Source organism: Bombina bombina, chromosome 3 (genome assembly GCF_027579735.1).
Source record: "Bombina bombina isolate aBomBom1 chromosome 3, aBomBom1.pri, whole genome shotgun sequence".
Taxonomy (NCBI): Eukaryota; Metazoa; Chordata; class Amphibia; order Anura; family Bombinatoridae; genus Bombina; species Bombina bombina.
In genome coordinates, this window is record NC_069501.1 from 1,204,407,883 (window position 1) to 1,204,425,146 (window position 17,264).

Here is a 17,264-nt window from a genome sequence, read left to right on the forward strand (position 1 = left end):
CAAGGTTATCAACAAACCTAGTAAAGAAAGAGGCATTTCTACAATGTGTACAAGACCTCTTAGTAATGGAAGTGATCCACCCAGTTCCGCGGACGGAACAGGGGCAAGGGTTTTATTCAAATCTGTTTGTGGTTCCCAAGAAAGAGGGAACCTTCAGACCAATCTTAGAATTAAAAATCTTAAACAAATTCCTAAGGGTTCCATCGTTCAAGATGGAAACCATTCGGACCATCCTACCCATGATCCAAGAGGGTCAATATATGACCACAGTGGATTTAAAGGATGCCTACCTTCACATACCGATTCACAAAGATCATTATCGGTACCTAAGGTTTGCCTTTCTAGACAGGCATTACCAGTTTTTAGCCCTTCCCTTCGGATTAGCTACGGCCCCGAGAATTTTTACAAAGGTTCTGGGCTCTCTTCTGGCGGTACTAAGACCACGAGGCATAGCGGTGGCTCCGTACCTAGACGACATTCTGATACAAGCGTCAAGTTTTCAAAACTGCAAAGTCTCATACAGAGATAGTTCTAGCATTTCTGAGGTCGCATGGGTGGAAAGTGAACGTGGAAAAGAGTTCTCTGTTACCACTCACAAGGGTCCCTTTTCTAGGGACTCTTATAGATTCTGTAGAGATGAAGATTTACCTGACGGAGTCCAGGCTATCAAAGATTCTCAATGCTTGCCGTGTTCTTCACTCCATTCCAAGCCCATCAGTAGCTCAGTGCATGGAAGTAATCGGCTTAATGGTCGCGGCAATGGACATAGTGCCATTTGCGCGCCTACATCTCAGACCGCTGCAACTATGCATGCTAAGTCAATGGAACAGGGATTACTCAGATCTGTCCCCTTTGCTAAATCTGGACTAGGAGACCAGAGATTCTCTTCTCTGGTGGTTATCACGGGTTCATCTGTCCAAAGGAATGACTTTTCGCAGACCAGATTGGACGATTGTAACAACAGATGCCAGCCTACTAGGCTGGGGAGCAGTCTGGAACTCCCTGAAGGCTCAGGGATCGTGGACTCAGGAGGAGAAACTCCTCCCAATAAACATTCTAGAATTAAGAGCAATATTCAATGCTCTTCTAGCTTGGCCTCAGTTAGCAACACTGAGGTTCATCAGATTTCAGTCGGACAACATCACGACTGTGGCTTACATCAATCATCAAGGGGGAACCAGGAGTTCCCTAGCGATGTTGGAAGTCTCGAAGATTATTCGCTGGGCAGAGTCTCACTCTTGCCACCTGTCAGCGATCTACATCCCAGTCGTGGAGAACTGGGAGGCGGATTTTCTAAGTCGCCAGACTTTTCATCCAGGGGAGTGGGAACTTCACCCGGAAGTTTTTGCTCAACTGATTCTTCGTTGGGGCAAACCGGATCTGGATCTCATGGCATCTCGCCAGAACGCCAAGCTTCCTTGTTACGGATCCAGGTCCAGGGACCCGGGAGCGGTACTGGTAGATGCGCTAGCAGCCCCTTGGGTTTTCAACATAGCTTATGTGTTTCCACCTTTTCCGTTGCTACCTCGACTGATTGCCAGGATCAAACAGGAGAGAGCATCGGTGTTTCTGATAGCGCCTGCGTGGCCACGCAGGACCTGGTTTGCAGACCTAGTGGACATGTCGTCCTGTCCACCATGGTCTCTACCCCTGAGGCAGGACCTTCTAATTCAGGGTCCTTTCAACCATCCAAACCTAATTTCTCTGAGGCTGACTGCCTGGAAATTGAACGCTTGATTCTATCAAAGCGTGGGTTTTCGGATTCGGTTATTGATACATTAATACAGGCTCGGAAACCTGTTACCAGAAAAATTTACCACAAGATATGGCGTAAATATTTATATTGGTGTGAATCCAAGAGTTACTCATGGAGTAAGGTTAGGATTCCTAGGATATTGTCTTTTCTACAAGAGTGTTTGGAAAAGGGCTTATCCGCTAGTTCACTAAAGGGACAGATTTCTGCTCTGTCTATTCTTTTACACAAGCGTCAGGCAGAGAATCCAGACGTCCAGGCTTTTTGTCAGGCTTTGGCTAGGATTAAGCCTGTGTTTAAAGCTGTTGCTCCTCCGTGGAGCTTAAACTTGGTTCTTAAAGTTCTCCAGGGTGTTCCGTTTGAACCCCTTCATTCCATTGATATTAAGCTTTTATCTTGGAAAGTTCTGTTTTTGATGGCTATTTCCTCGGCTCGAAGAGTCTCTGAGTTATCTGCCTTACATTGTGATTCTCCTTATCTGATCTTTCATTCAGACAAGGTTGTTCTGCGTACTAAACCTGGGTTTTTACCTAAGGTTGTTTCTAACAAGAAAGTTCTACTTACAGGCAACTAGAGATTTTCGACAAACTTCTTCTCTGTTTGTCGTTTACTCTGGACAGAGGAGAGGTCAAAAGGCTTCGGCTACCTCTCTCTCTTTTTGGCTTCGTAGCATAATACGCTTAGCCTATGAGACTGCTGGACAGCAGCCTCCTGAAAGAATTACAGCTCATTCCACTAGAGCTGTGGCTTCCACCTGGGCCTTTAAGAATGAGGCCTCTGTTGAACAGATTTGCAAGGCTGCAACTTGGTCTTCACTTCATACTTTTTCCAAATTTGACAAATTTGACACTTTTGCTTCTTCGGAGGCTGTTTTTGGGAGAAAGGTTCTACAGGCAGTGGTTCCTTCTGTTTAATGTTCCTGCCTTGTCCCTCCCATCATCTGTGTACTTTAGCTTTGGTATTGGTATCCCATAAGTAATGGATGACCCGTGGACTGAACACACTTAACAAGAGAAAACATAATTTATGCTTACCTGATAAATTTATTTCTCTTGTAGTGTGTTCAGTCCACTGCCCGCCCTGTCTATTTGAGGCAGGTTCTAAATTTTAAATTATAACTCCAGTCACCACTGCACCCTATAGTTTCTCCTTTCTCGTCTTGTTTCGGTCGAATGACTGGATATGACATGTGAGGGGAGGAGCTATATAGCAGCTCTGCTTGGGTGATCCTCTTGCAACTTCCTGTTGGGAAGGAGAATATATCCCATAAGTAATGGATGACCCGTGGACTGAACACACTACAAGAGAAATACATTTATCAGGTAAGCATAAATTATGTTTTTGGAACTCCGTGCAATTTTCAGAGCTCTTCAGTCATGGCCTCTTCTAAAGAGAGAATCGTTCAATTGTTTTCAGACAGACAATGTCACAACTGTGGCATACATCAATCATCAAGGAGGGACTCACAGTCCTCTGGCTATGAAGGAAGTATCTTGAATTCTGGTATGGGCCGAATCCAGCTCCTGTCTAGTTTCTGCGGTTCATATCCCAGGTATAGACAATTGGGAAGCGGATTATCTCAGCCGCCAAACGTTACATCCGGGCGAATGGTCTCTTCACCCAGAGGTATTTCTTCAGATTGTTCAAATGTGGGGACTTCCAGAAATAGATCTGATGGCCTCTCATCTAAACAAGAAACTTCCCAGGTATCTGTCCAGATCCAGGGATCCTCAAGCGGAAGCAGTGGATGCATTGCCACTTCCTTGGAAGTATCATCCTGCCTATATCTTTCCGCCTCTAGTTCTTCTTCCAAGAGTAATCTCCAAGATTCTGAAGGAATGCTCGTTTGTTCTGCTGGTAGCTCCAGCATGGCCTCACAGGTTTTGGTATGCGGATCTTGTCCGGATGGCCTCTTGCCAACCCGTGGACTCTTCCGTTAAGACCAGACCTTTTGTCGCAAGGTCCTTTTTTCCATCAGGATCTCAAATCCTTAAATTTAAAGGTATGGAGATTGAACGCTTGATTCTTAGTCAAAGAGGTTTCTCTGACTCTGTGATTAATACTATGTTACAGGCTCGTAAATCTGTATCTAGGGAGATATATTATAGAGTCTGGAAGACTTATATTTCTTGGTGTCTTTCTCATCATTTTTCCTGGCATTCTTTTAGAATTCCGAGAATTTTACAGTTTCTTCAGGATGGTTTGGATAAAGGTTTGTCTGCAAGTTCCTTGAAAGGACAAATCTCTGCTCTTTCTGTTCTTTTTCACAGAAAGATTGCTAATCTTCCTGATATTCATTGTTTTGTACAAGCTTTGGTTCGTATAAAACCTGTCATTAAGTCAATTTCTCCTCCTTGGAGTTTGAATTTGGTTCTGGGGGCTCTTCAAGCTCCTCCGTTTGAACCTATGCATTCGTTGGACATCAAATTACTTTCTTGGAAAGTTTTGTTCCTTCTGGCCATCTCTTCTGCCAGACGAGTTTCTGAATTATCTGCTCTTTCTTGTGAGTCTCCTTTTCTGATTTTTCATCAGGATAAGGCGGTGTTGCGAACTTCTTTTAAATTTTTACCTAAGGTTGTGAATTCTAACAACATTAGTAGAGAAATTGTGGTTCCTTCATTGTGTCCTAATCCTAAGAATTCTAAGGAGAGATCATTGCATTCTTTGGATGTAGTTAGAGCTTTGAAATATTATGTTGAAGCTACTAAGAATTTCCGAAAGACTTCTAGTCTATTTGTTATCTTTTCCGGTTCTAGGAAAGGTCAGAAGGCCTCTGCCATTTCTTTGGCATCTTGGTTGAAATCTTTAATTCATCATGATTATGTCGAGTCGGGTAAAACTCTGCCTCAAAGGATTACAGCTCATTCTACTAGGTCAGTTTCTACTTCCTGGGCGTTTAGGAATGAAGCTTCGGTTGATCAGATTTGCAAAGCAGCAACTTGGTCTTCTTTGCATACTTTTACTAAATTCTACCATTTTGATGTGTTTTCCTCTTCTGAAGCTGTTTTTGGTAGAAAAGTACTTCAGGCAGCTGTTTCAGTTTGAATCTTCTGCTTATAATTTCAGTTTTTTTTCATTTAAACTTTATTTTGGGTGTGGATTATTTTTCAGCGTAATTGGTTGTCTTTATTTTATCCCTCCCTCTCTAGTGACTCTTGCGTGGAAAGATCCACATCTTGGGTAGTCATTATCCCATACGTCACTAGCTCATGGACTCTTGCTAATTACATGAAAGAAAACATAATTTATGTAAGAACTTACCTGATAAATTCATTTCTTTCATATTAGAAAGAGTCCATGAGGCCCACCCTTTTTTGTGGTGGTTATGATTTTTTTGTTTAAAGCACAATTATTCCAATTCCTTATTTTTTATGCTTTCGCACTTTTTTCTTATCACCCCACTTCTTGGCTATTCGTTAAACTGATTTGTGGGTGTGGTGAGGGGTGTATTTATAGGCATTTTGAGGTTTGGGAAACTTTGCCCCTCCTGTTAGGAATGTATATCCCATACGTCACTAGCTCATGGACTCTTGCTAATATGAAAGAAATGAATTTATCAGGTAAGTTCTTACATAAATTATGTTTTCTGTCAGTTAGATGCAGGCACTGGGGCAAATTGACGATTGCGGTGGTCACATCTCCCAGCGGTTTCATAAACAACATGCCGACCGGGAGATGACTGTTTTGTCAACGCCCACGAAGGGGAGGCAGCATTTGCATAGTGCACCTTTTTCCCCTTCTCTTCCGGAGAGTCTGAAGAGAAGTTGTACAGTTACTTGTCCTATTACGTATCCTCTATTATTTCATGCGTAATTAGGACCGGAGATTGTCTTCTGCTTTTGCGGTGCAGTTCCGGATCTGAACATACTGCTCAGAGGGAGTTAGTTTTATCGGTCAGGCAGGCACCTCAGCAGTTCCCTGCTGAGGTGTAGTGGTGAATTGCAAGTTTATTTAAGCTTGTCTGCCCTATTTACACTCAAATAATAAAAAAAAAGGAAAAAAGTTACCATTTTAAAATTTAAAGTGACAGTAACGGTTTTGTATGTTTTGATTTTTTTTTAAAAATGTTTTTGGATATCTTGGTTCATTGTGAATCAGAATGGACCAAGAGGCCATGCAGAGGGTCACTTGTCTTTGTGTTGATGCCAATGTGGAACCACCAATCCCTTTTCTGTTCCTCATGTATGTGAGGAAGTTAATCCTTAGGGATAGTCTTTTTTTCTGAGACAAAATTTTCCAGGATGCTGTTTAGAAATTTAATGACAATGTTCAATATACCCAATTTTCTCCTCAGGAGTCCCAAATTTTTATTGCCCTCACATGCAGTGCCCTGCGCTTCCTCTCTAACTCATTCTGGGGTTACTTTACAAGACATCGCTCCTCTCATGTCTTCTGATGCGTTGTCTGCTTTTCCAATGTTGTAGGGAAAGCGTTAGAGGAAAAACAGACATTCAGCAAGCGAGTTTTCTGACACACTGTAATTCCTCTTGCTGATACTAAAGTTGTATATTTCAGGTTTAAGCTAGAACACCTCCGTCTGTTACTCATGGAGGTTTTATCTACATTGGACGACAGCGACTCCACGGTCGTAATTAATCCTGAAAAAAAAAAGTCCCCAAGGTGGAAAGAGCTGTTTCCACCTTAGCTAAGAGAACTACTATACCTATAGAGGATAGTTGTGCTTTCAAAGATCCTATGGACAAATAATTAAAGGGGTTACGCAAAAAGATGTTTGTACACCAGGGCTTACAATGGCAGCCAGCTGTGTGCTTTGCTACCGTCACTAGTGCTGCGGCATATTGGTTGATGCGTTGCCTGATGCTATTAGGACAGACACTCCCCTGGATGAAATCTAGAATAGTATAAAAGCTCTTAAATTGGCTAATTCCTTTATTACCGATGCTTCCCTTTAAGGTATCAAACTGGGAGCAAAGATTTCAGGTTTCTCTGTTTTAGCTCGTAGAGTCTTATGGTTAAAACCTTGGTCAGCGGATGTATCCTCTAAGTCTAAGCTTTTAGTGATTCCTTACAAGGGGAAGACCTTGTTTGGACTGGACTTGAAGGAAATAATCTCTGATATTACGGGAGGTAAGGGTCATCTTCTCCCTCAGGATATGAGAAACAAACCAAAGAGACGACAGAGTAATTTTCGTTCCTTTCGAAATTTAAAGGGAAATTCTTCCTTTTCCGCCTCCAAGCAGGAACAGTCTAAACCATCATGGAGACCCAATCATTCTTGGAATAGGAGACAACAATCCAAGAAGCCTGCTATTGAATCAAAGACAGCATGAAGGGCCTGCCCCAGATCCGAGACCAGAACTTCGTTCAGGTTTGGGTTCGAGATGTTCAGGATCCCTGGGCAGTAGACATAGTGTTCCAGGGATACAAACTAGAGTTCAAAAGTTTCCTCCCAGAGACAGGTTTCTGCTTTGAAGATTATCTGTAGACCAGACAAAATGAGTAATTCTTACGCTGTGTAAGAGACCTCTCCGACCTGGGAGTGATAGTTCCTGTTCCGATACAGGAATAGGGTCTGGAATTTTATTCCAATCTCTTCGCGGTTCTCAATTTTAGGTCTCTAGAGTGTAAACAAATTTCTTAGAGTACCGTCCTTCAAGATGGAAACTATTCGTTCTATTCTTCCTTTGATCCAAGAGGGTCAATTTATGACAACGGTGGAGTTAAAGGACGCATACCTGCATGTTCCCATTCACAGGGAACATGCACATCACAAGTTCCTAAGGTTTGCCTTTCTGGACAAACTCTTCCAGTTCGTGACTCTTCCCTTTGGTCTTGCCACAGCTCCCAGAATTTTCACAGGGGTTCTGGGATCACTGTTAGCGGTCCTTCGGTTACGGGGCATTTCAGTGGCGCCCTATCTGGACGACATGCTAGTCCAGGAGCCATCCTTACAACAAGCAAGATCACACACGGACATGGTGTTATCTTTCCTGCAATCTCATGGGTGGAAGGTAAATTTGGAAAAGAATTCCTTAGTCCCAAACACAAGGGTAACTTTCTTGGGAACCATAATAGATTCCCTATCAATGAAGATTTTTCTGTCAGAGGTCAGGAAATCAAAGATTTTCGATACCTGTCTAGCCCTTCAGTCCACTCCTCGGCCATCAGTGGCTCAGTGCATGGAGGTAATAGGGCTGATGGTGGCGGCAATGGACATCATCCCGTTTTACTCGGCTGCATCTCAGACCTCTACAGTTATTTATCCACGGGCAAAGGAATGTGGATTATGCCGATTTGTCTCCTCGAATTCTTCTGGAGCGGGAGACAAAGGATTCTCTTCAATGGTGGTTGTCTCTGGATCATCTCTCTAAGGAAACCTGCTTTTGCAGACCATCCTGGGTGATTGTGACTACAGACGCCAGCTTTCTATGATGGGGAGCAGTCTGGGGCTCTCTGATGGCTCAGGGTTTTGACTCAGAGTCTCTTCTTCCTATAAACATTCTGAAGATAAGAGCGATCTTCAATGCTCTTCTGGCCTGGCCTCAGCCTCGGTCCAGTTTATCAAGTTCCAGTCGGACAACATAAATTCAGTGGCTTACATCAATCATCAGGGAGGAATGAGGAGTTCCTTAGCGATGACAGAGGTAACCAAAATAATTCAATGGGCAGAGGCCCCTTCTTGCTATTTGTCGGCGATCCACATCCCAGGGGTGGACAACTGGGAGGCGGAATTCCTGAGCAGGCAGACCTTTCATCCGGGGGAGTGGGAACTCCATCCGGAAGTGTTCTCCAGCCTGATTCTGAAGTGGGGTCAGCCGGAATTGGTTCTCATGGCATCTCGAAAGAATGCCAAGCTCCCGAGACACGGGTCGAGGTCCAGGGACCCCCAGGCAGAACGAATAGTTGCTCTGGCGGTCCCTTGGACCTTCAGTCTAGCATACCTGTTTCCTATGTTTGCTCTTCTTCCTCGGGTAATTGTTCGAGTCAAGCAGGAGAGGGCATCGGTGATCTTCATTGCTCCAGCTTGGCCTCGCAGGATTTGATATGCAGATCTGGTGGAAATGTCATCTCTGCCACCTTGGAGACTTCAGTTGAGGAAGGACCTTCTAATCCAAGGACCCTTCCTTCATCCAAACCTAGTTTCTCTGAGCTGACTGCTTGGAGATTGAACACTTAATTTTATCCAAGTGGGGCTTTTCCAACTTGGTCATAGAGACCAAGATTCAGGCTCGTAAACCTGTAGCTAGAAAGATTTACCATAAGATATGGCGTAAATATCTCTATTGGTGTGAATCCAAGGGCTACTCCTGGAGTAGAGTTAGGATTCCTAGAATTTTGTCTTTTCTCCAAGAGGGTTTGGAGAAAGGATTATCGACAAGTTCCCTAAAGGGTCAAATTTCTGCCTTATCTATTTTGTTACACAAACGTCTGGCAGCTGTTCCAGATGTGCAATCTTTTTGTCAGGCCTTGGTCAGGATCAGGCCTGTGTTACTCCTCCATGGAGTCTTAATTTGGTTCTCAAAGTTCTTCAAGGGGCTCCGTTTGAGCCTATGCATTCCTTAGATATTAAGTTGTTATCTTGGAAAGTTGTATTTCTTGTTTCTATTCAGAGCTCTCAGCATTGCAGTATGAGTCCCCTTACCTTATTTTTCATTCAGATAAGATAGTTTTGCGTTCTAAATTAGGATTTTAGGTTGTTTCTGATCGGAACATTAATCAGGAGATTGTTGTTCCTTCCTTGTATCCTAATCCTACCTCTCAGAAGGAACGGCTTCTGCACAATTTGGACGTTGTTCGTGCCTTAAAGTTTTACCTGCAGGCGACTAAGGATTTTCGTCAGTCTTCTGCTTTGGTTGTGGTTTTCTCAGGAAAACGTAAGGGACAGAAAGCTACAGCTACTTCTCTTTCTTTTTGGCTGAAGAGTATTATACATTTTGCATATGAGACTGCTGGACAGCAGCCTCCAGAGAGAGTTACGGCTCATTCCACGAGGGCTGTTGCTTCCTCATGGGCATTCAAGAATGAAGCTTCTGTGGAACAGATTTGCAAGGCTGCAACTTGGTCCTCTCTTCTCACTTTTTCAAAGTTTTATAAATTTGACACTTTTATCTCGGCTGAGGCCGCTTTTGGGAGAAAGGTTCTTCAAGCAGTGGTGCCTTCCATTTAGGTTCCCTTTCTTGTCCCTCCCGTATCATCTGTGTACTCTAGCTTGGATATTGATTCCCAATAGTAATTAAGATGATCCGTGGACTCATCGTGTCATTAAAAAGAAAAGGAAATTTATGCTTACCTAATAAATGTATTTCTTTTTTGACACAATGAGTCCACGGCCCGCCCTGTTTTTGTAAGACAGGTTGTTGGTTTTTATAAACTTCAGACACCTCTGCACCTTGTTGCTTCCTTTATCTCCTATACTTTGGTCGAATGACTTGGGTGGGAGTGAAGGGAGGTGATATTTAACAGCTTTGCTGTGGTGCTCTTTGCCGCCTCCTGCTGACCAGGAGGTGAATATCCCAATAGTAATTAAGATGATCTGTGGACTCATTGTGTCAAAAAAGAAATACATTTATCAGGTAAGCATAAATTTCCTTTTTTTTTTTTTTTTTTTTTTTAAGTTATGACAGAGGAGAAAATCAAACAGTATTTTTTTTATTTTTTTTTATACCGTTTCCAAATCTATCTCTGGGAAATACTTCAAGTGGCGTATACCCTGGTCTCCTATTTGGCAAACAGGTCACTAGAGGGAGCTACCTCTTTAAAGGACCCGATAGACAATAAGATTGAAATCTGCTGAATATTGTTGGAGTATTAAGTTCTTCCTTTGGGCTATCTGAGCCTATTAATTGTGTCCTGCAATTACTCCATTCTCCATTATGCCTATCAACATTTTAGGATAAAAATATTTCACTTAGAAGATCTTTTACAGGCATCTTTTCTTGCCCAGCATTATATGTAAAAAGATTTCCCGGTTTTTTCCTTTTGCTCTCCTTTGGGATATTTATCTCTTTACCAGAATTCTCAATTCCTTGCTCTCTTTATGGAAGGAGTTCATTCTTCTGTCACCCAGGAGGAGTATGAAACCCTTTCATTCCAAGTCCAAAGATGCCCAAGTCTCTGTAATTTACGTTTTCCCAGTGAGACTTTTAGTGGGAAGCCAGTTATTCAATTACCAGGGAATATGGCTAAACTTGTAGTCACACAAATGGTTTCTTTGGGTAGAAATAATTGTCATCTTGTTCCCTCCAATAAGTGTTTTATTTTTTTCTCTAACAAATTAAGTTTGAACTACATGCACAAGAGGCTTTGGCACTATGATCATAAAAGCCTGTTAATTAAATGTTAATTTAATTTGTTAGTCCCATCTTTCTATCCTTAGAGCTATGCTAGTAGGCCATTATATGGCCACAATTGTCCTAAGGACTTCATACCCTTATCTATCTTCACTAATTCACTAACTCATGTGGTTAAAGCAATAGTCTACTTGATTTTTATTGTTTAAATAGATAATGATTTTACAACCATTCCCTAGCTTTGAATAACCACCAGTGTTATGTTAATTTTACTTTACAACCTCTAAATCTCTGCCTTTTTCTTAGCCCCTTCAGCCCGCTCTCTTATCTCTGCATTTTATTAGATTTTTCACAGCCAGACAGTGCTAGTTCATTTTGCCATATAGATAACACCGAGCTTACTCCTGTGGAGTTATGCAGGAACCAGCACTAATTGTCTAAAATGCAAGATTGTAAAAAGAAAGACAGAAGACAAGAGGGGCGCCTCATGTGCGTATCAATATGCAGATCAGGTGATAATATATAGAGCCAAGTTAGTACTCACATTTGATCCAAGTACACTATTATACTAGTAGGTACAGGCTAGTAACTTGGGGTGTACCAGCTAACCCTCTCCAGATGTAGATTGGTTGAAGCAGAGGGATTCTGCTATTCTTGGCAATAGGTGGAAAGTCAGTTAAAGCGGTAAAAGCTGCTATAAGTAAAGGTAACCCCAAGCTTGTATAGAACAAGTGAATTTATTAAAAACAAATATTAAAAACATATAAACAAGCAATGGTTTGTAATGCAACGTGTTTCTCAGCCCCAGCCTGTTTCATCAGGCATCATAGCAGCTTTTACTGCTTTAACTGACTTTCCACCTATTGCCAAGAATAGCAGAATCCCTCTGCTTCAACCAATCTACATCTGGAGAGGGTTAGCTGGTACACCCCAAGTTACTAGCCTGTACCTACTAGTACAATAGTGTACTTGGATCAAATGTGAGTACTAACTTGGCTCTATATATTATCACCTGATCTGCATATTGATACGCACATGAGGCACCCCTCTTGTCTTCTGTCTTTCATTCAGCTCTGGATTTATCTGTAAGGACGAGAGCAGCCTTGTTTTTTGCATTATTAGGGTTTGCCGGTACACCTTGAGTTACCAGCCTGCATCTACGAGTACATATGTGTACTTTGGTCTAATGTGAGTACCCATTTGGCTTTTTCTTATATCATTTGTTTGGTATACTGATGTACACATGAGGTGCCCCTCTTGTATCTTCTTATTCCTTAAGATTGTAAAAAGCACTGAGATAAGGGGGCAGTCTGCTGATGCTTAGTTACATGGTAATCACAGTGGGAAAAAGTATATTAATATAATAGTGTTGGGGAATAGGTAACAGTGCCACAGGTATTCACCAAGTCCCTTGTCACCATTAGCTTTGATCTAGGGTCACTACATGTATATGTGCAGTCATAAATGAACTTCCAATGCAGTGATTTTATTGATACCAAGCTTTAAAGGGACAATAACTTTCCAATTTACTTGTTTCAAATGTGTCCCCATTCCATGGACATACATAGGTAAGCTCAGGATTGTGTGTCTTGTGTGCTGGCAGCTCTGGATATTATAGTGTTATACAGACAACCTGTAGAAGTAGCTGTAGAAGACAGTGGTCTGTGAGAGCAGCCTCCCCCAAGGCTCTACATTAACTTAGTACTACTCAAATGTCTCCTATCCGAAGATAAATGCATTATCAGTTTTGTATTCAGTTTGTCTTCTTTTGCTAAGCAGTGCTTCTAGCTATACAGCTGTCATTGTTGCCAGCCTAGTTTACCATGGAGTGGCTGAAGCTACTGCACTCTAAAGCTCCCCCCTACTGTTTCATGTATAACATTGCTACACACTCCTGCCACATAGTGCCCAATACAAGTTCACGCTCCTGGGTCTACCTTAGCATGCCTTTAGGGAAAAGGGAAGAGTTGCAACCATGGATATCAAGTTAAAGATAATATAAGTGATAAGAGAAATAAACTGGATTTGTTTTTAGCTGAATATTACTGTAGTATAAACTATATCTAATTTTAAACATAGTAGGTAAAATAAGCTATATACTAAGTCGTTAACAACTAAATGTAAGGAGAAAATGTGCCAAGAGAATTTTTGCCTGAGATACACTGTGCGGATTTAAATCTCATAATAGCCAATAGGTGCAAGCTCACGTTTGGGGATAAACTTATTACTTAAAGGGACACTGTACTATTACATTGTTTTCCCACCAGCTGCAGGGTAGTCATTATAATGCTTATTTTGGTATATTAAATAGCTGTTTTCACTCTTTGAAACCACAACCTGTTGAAATGGGAAGAGCTTGCAGGGAGAGCAAACCTTGTTATCTTTCTAACACGATGGCCTCCTTATCTTAGCTATTGTTTTATACACAAAAGTGCTATTTTCAGTTAACATTTCAGTACTGAACCCTTCAACACTCACTGGGAGTCTAATGTTGGCAGCAGCTTCTTGTTTAGATATTGCTTTTCTATAGCCAATACTGCAGTATTGAAATATTCAGTGTAAGTGGCTATTTCAAAAGGCAAAAGCGTTATTTCAAATTGCTAAATAAGGTAAAGGAGCTTTTTGTAAAAAGTTTAATTCACGTCAGTAGGTAAAATAGATAATTATGAACAATTTATACAGGTAGAACATTTTACACTGTCCCTTTAAGAAGACTTGGATTATAAACATAAAATGTAGTTACAGTTGTGCTCAGCATGCAAATAATCCTTTATCCATAGAGATCTCATTGCTCCCTGAATTGTTTTGCAAAACTCGTGCATCATTACATTTTCTGCTTTCATATTCTGTCATTCTCAGACCTTCTTTTTCTTTCTTTTCCCTCTCCTCTCAACCAGTTGTCTGCAGCATCAAGCCCCTCCAATCAGAGTCCTCACAGAGCTCCCGGGAACGAACCTGTCCCACACTTCTCTTTGCAGGATTTCTTGTAGGACTATTTAGGTATTGCCAGCTTATTGGCACACGTGATTTTATTGCAATTAATAACAGGATGTTTGCTTCCTGTGTAAAGATTAATATTTTTAGTCCTTGAAGTTTTAGGTTTTACTTTAAAAATAAATGCAAAGAATTTCCTGGGCTTGTCTACTAAACTAGTTTCTTAATTCTAGACCTTCATGTTATGTCCCATAGCCACGTAAAGAAAATCACTGGTGTAATACAGGACTGTCTTTCTGTATATAGGGGCACTTTAATCCTTCAGTTCTTGTGCTTTTTCTTTTTTTTACTTTCACGTCAGGGCACTGTAGAATGTCATTTCATTCATTTCACTCACAGCTTTTGCTTTTCATCACGCTAACTTGCTTAAATGCTACATATTATGTTTGTTTTAGGCTGTTACTTGTAATTTAGAAGGGGCTAGATATTTTTTATGATCAATACTTTTACTTTTTGGGAAATTGTACGACCCCTCCAGCTTTACACTGTTTTGTTGGCTGCTGTTCTTTATTTTGTTATAGTTTAAAGGGACATTAGAGTCATTTTATAAATACATAATAATGATCTTCATGTAAGTATTGCAAAGCAAACGATCTACATGCAAAACAAATGTTTTATGTGCCTTTGTGTGCATTATATGGATCTTCAGTTAAGCACTGCATTGAAGATCTGCATGGAAAATAAATGTTTTCAAAAATGTTAAACTAATTTCCATTTCAAAAGGCATTTGAGTATGTATCATTTCTCGTTTGCTGATGCCATTTAGGGACAATGATAAATATGCTTCTGTGCTGGTTAATCACTGTGTAGCATGTTGCAAGGTCAGACATATGAATGTTTAAGGATCTCACCTCTACTGGGGCAATGTAAAAATTACAATATGCAAAAATAAAAGCTGCTAAAATGAATAATGCAAGTTTTTAATATTATACAATGTACATAATTAAACATTTTCTGAGTAATTAAGTTTTGAGTTTAATGTTCCTTTAAATCAGATCACACAGCATGGTAAGACAGCACTTTTTTTTTTAGTTCATCCATGTGGGTTGACAAATCTGTTAATTTAGAAGCCAGTAAGAATATTTAGGAGCAAGACATACTTTTATGAGCCAGAGAGTGGTATTTGTAAACGGATATATGGAGAATAGCCCAAAAAGTTAGGAGCCAGGGGTAAAATTCTAGGAGCCAGTGGCATCCTGTCCCCTGTGTTTGTCGAGCTATGCATTAGATGTTACATTTTTGGTCTGTAAAGTTTTCTTTACTGAAGTAAACTTGGGCATCGGCAGTCTGCTACTGATGGTGGCTGCTTATTAGCCTGTGTCTCAGACAGGTTTTCTGCTCCTCTGGGCTAATTTAATAAAAGCTTTCACCGTTGTTTTCTTTTCCAGATGCAGTTCATGTAACCTAGCTGTGTGGGAGCAGCCTTCGACAAGGCCATGCTCCGATACCTACTTCCAGACAAATCCAAGCTGCTGTTAAGCTGTCCTCTTCCACATGAATGGTACAATAACTAGATTTGGAGCAATGAAAGACATGGAGAACATCATTAAAAGGCTCACGTGTGAGGAAATGATGCATTCCAATCTTTTGTCTTCAGCCATTTGGAGTGGTGGCAACGAGTCATTTTGTGGAGCTACAAGTTAGGTTGCGATTGCTGAAAACACACTTAACTACTGGATTTTGCTGTGCTGCGTGAAGTTGAAGAGGTCCAAGCACTTTCAGCTACAGCGACTCTGCAAGGTTTCCATGGACACGAAGAGGGAATAATAAATCACCTGTTTTCATTAATCATGCAGTACTTTTTAATTTCTTCATTTCTTACCCATATAGACTGTAATTGAGGTTAACACTTTTCCTCCTTTGAAATATATAAATATATATACAGTTTGCAGTAGACATTCCTTATGTATTATTTGTATTTATTTATAATTATCAATTTAACATTTTAATGTATCAAACACCTTATGAAATGTATGGATGTATACAGTTTTTTTTTTTTTTTTTTTTAATTATGAAAATATTTGATTCCATACAGAGCACTAAAATATTTTAAAGAAATGTCCATATACTGCTAATGGGGATGGTACAAATAATTCTATTGGTCCGAATGTTATATTTTAATGAGAAATCAGTTATATACGGCATTAATCCCTATACTCAATAATGTGCCTAGGGTTTTGCAAGGGAGACTGATTAAGGAAAGCACTACATTCAATTCGGTCATCAGTACATTGGGGGAACAAATGTATTGCTTTGTGCTTAGCAAGTCATTATTTTATGTTTGACATTTTAATGCCTTTGAGAAATGAATGTGAGGAATTGCTTTCATTGTGTTTTTTCCTTTAAATCTGTATGGTAGAAGTCTTCACTAATTTTACTTAAAGTGCCATAATTTATAATCTACGTTTCTTAGTTTATGAAATGAATAAATTAATTATTCACAAACACCTTTCAGTTCTAAATCCTTTAGCTATATACTTCATTGCAATTCATGAAGTTTTTAGATCCAGTGAACAATATACCATGCGGCATATTGTATCCAGTTCATCTGCCCATTATTTACAGATTTATCTCTATTTTATGGGGATGTATGAGCATTAGCACTGTTGATCAGTGCTTTCTGTGTAAATATATTGGACATGTGAAAATGTGCATCTGAAGGAAAGTGAACAGCATGAAAGCAATTCTGTACATGAACGCATACTTGCTGCATTGTCTCTGCAGATTCTATTTTTGTTTAAAATATAAAATGTATGTGATTAAGAATTGGTGGATTTTCAAATAAATTCAGCTGCAACATATTTAATTTTTTAGGTTGTATGTTTCTATACCCTATATAATTTTTCTGTGTTGTATGAGTTACACTTCTGCCTATTAATACTGTATAAATAGAAATGTTAATACAGTCAGATGAAAGTGAACACGGTTTCTTTTAAAAATTAAGTACATTTATGGGAAAAATATTTCTCTTGTAAGGTGTATTCAGTCCACGGGTTCATCCATTACTTGTGGGATATTCTCCTTCCCAACAGGAAGTTGCAAGAGGACACCCACAGCAGAGCTGTCTAGATAGCTCCTCCCCTAACTGCCACCCCCAGTCATTCTCTTGCAACTCTCGACAAGAAAGGAAGTATCAAGAGATATGTGGTGACTTAGTGTAGTTTTACCTTCAATCAAGAGTTTGTTATTTTTAAACGGTACCGGCGTTGTACTGTTTTTCTCTCAGGCAGAAATTAGAAGAAGAATTCTGCCTGGAGATTTGATGA

At 40.4% G+C, this 17,264-nt stretch overlaps 1 protein-coding gene across 1 annotated transcript in view; it reads left to right on the forward strand.

The window, feature by feature from the left end:
- Positions 1–16,799, forward strand: part of PICALM (phosphatidylinositol binding clathrin assembly protein) — a 404,046-nt gene extending 387,247 nt beyond the window's left edge. Inside the window, exons 18-19 of the mRNA XM_053705595.1 lie at positions 13,902–14,004; positions 15,387–16,799. Of these exons, the coding sequence (XP_053561570.1) occupies positions 13,902–13,994 (93 nt within the window). The 3' untranslated portion in view covers positions 13,995–14,004; positions 15,387–16,799. The remainder of the gene's footprint in view (positions 1–13,901; positions 14,005–15,386) is intronic.
- Positions 16,800–17,264: the final 465 nt, after the last annotated feature.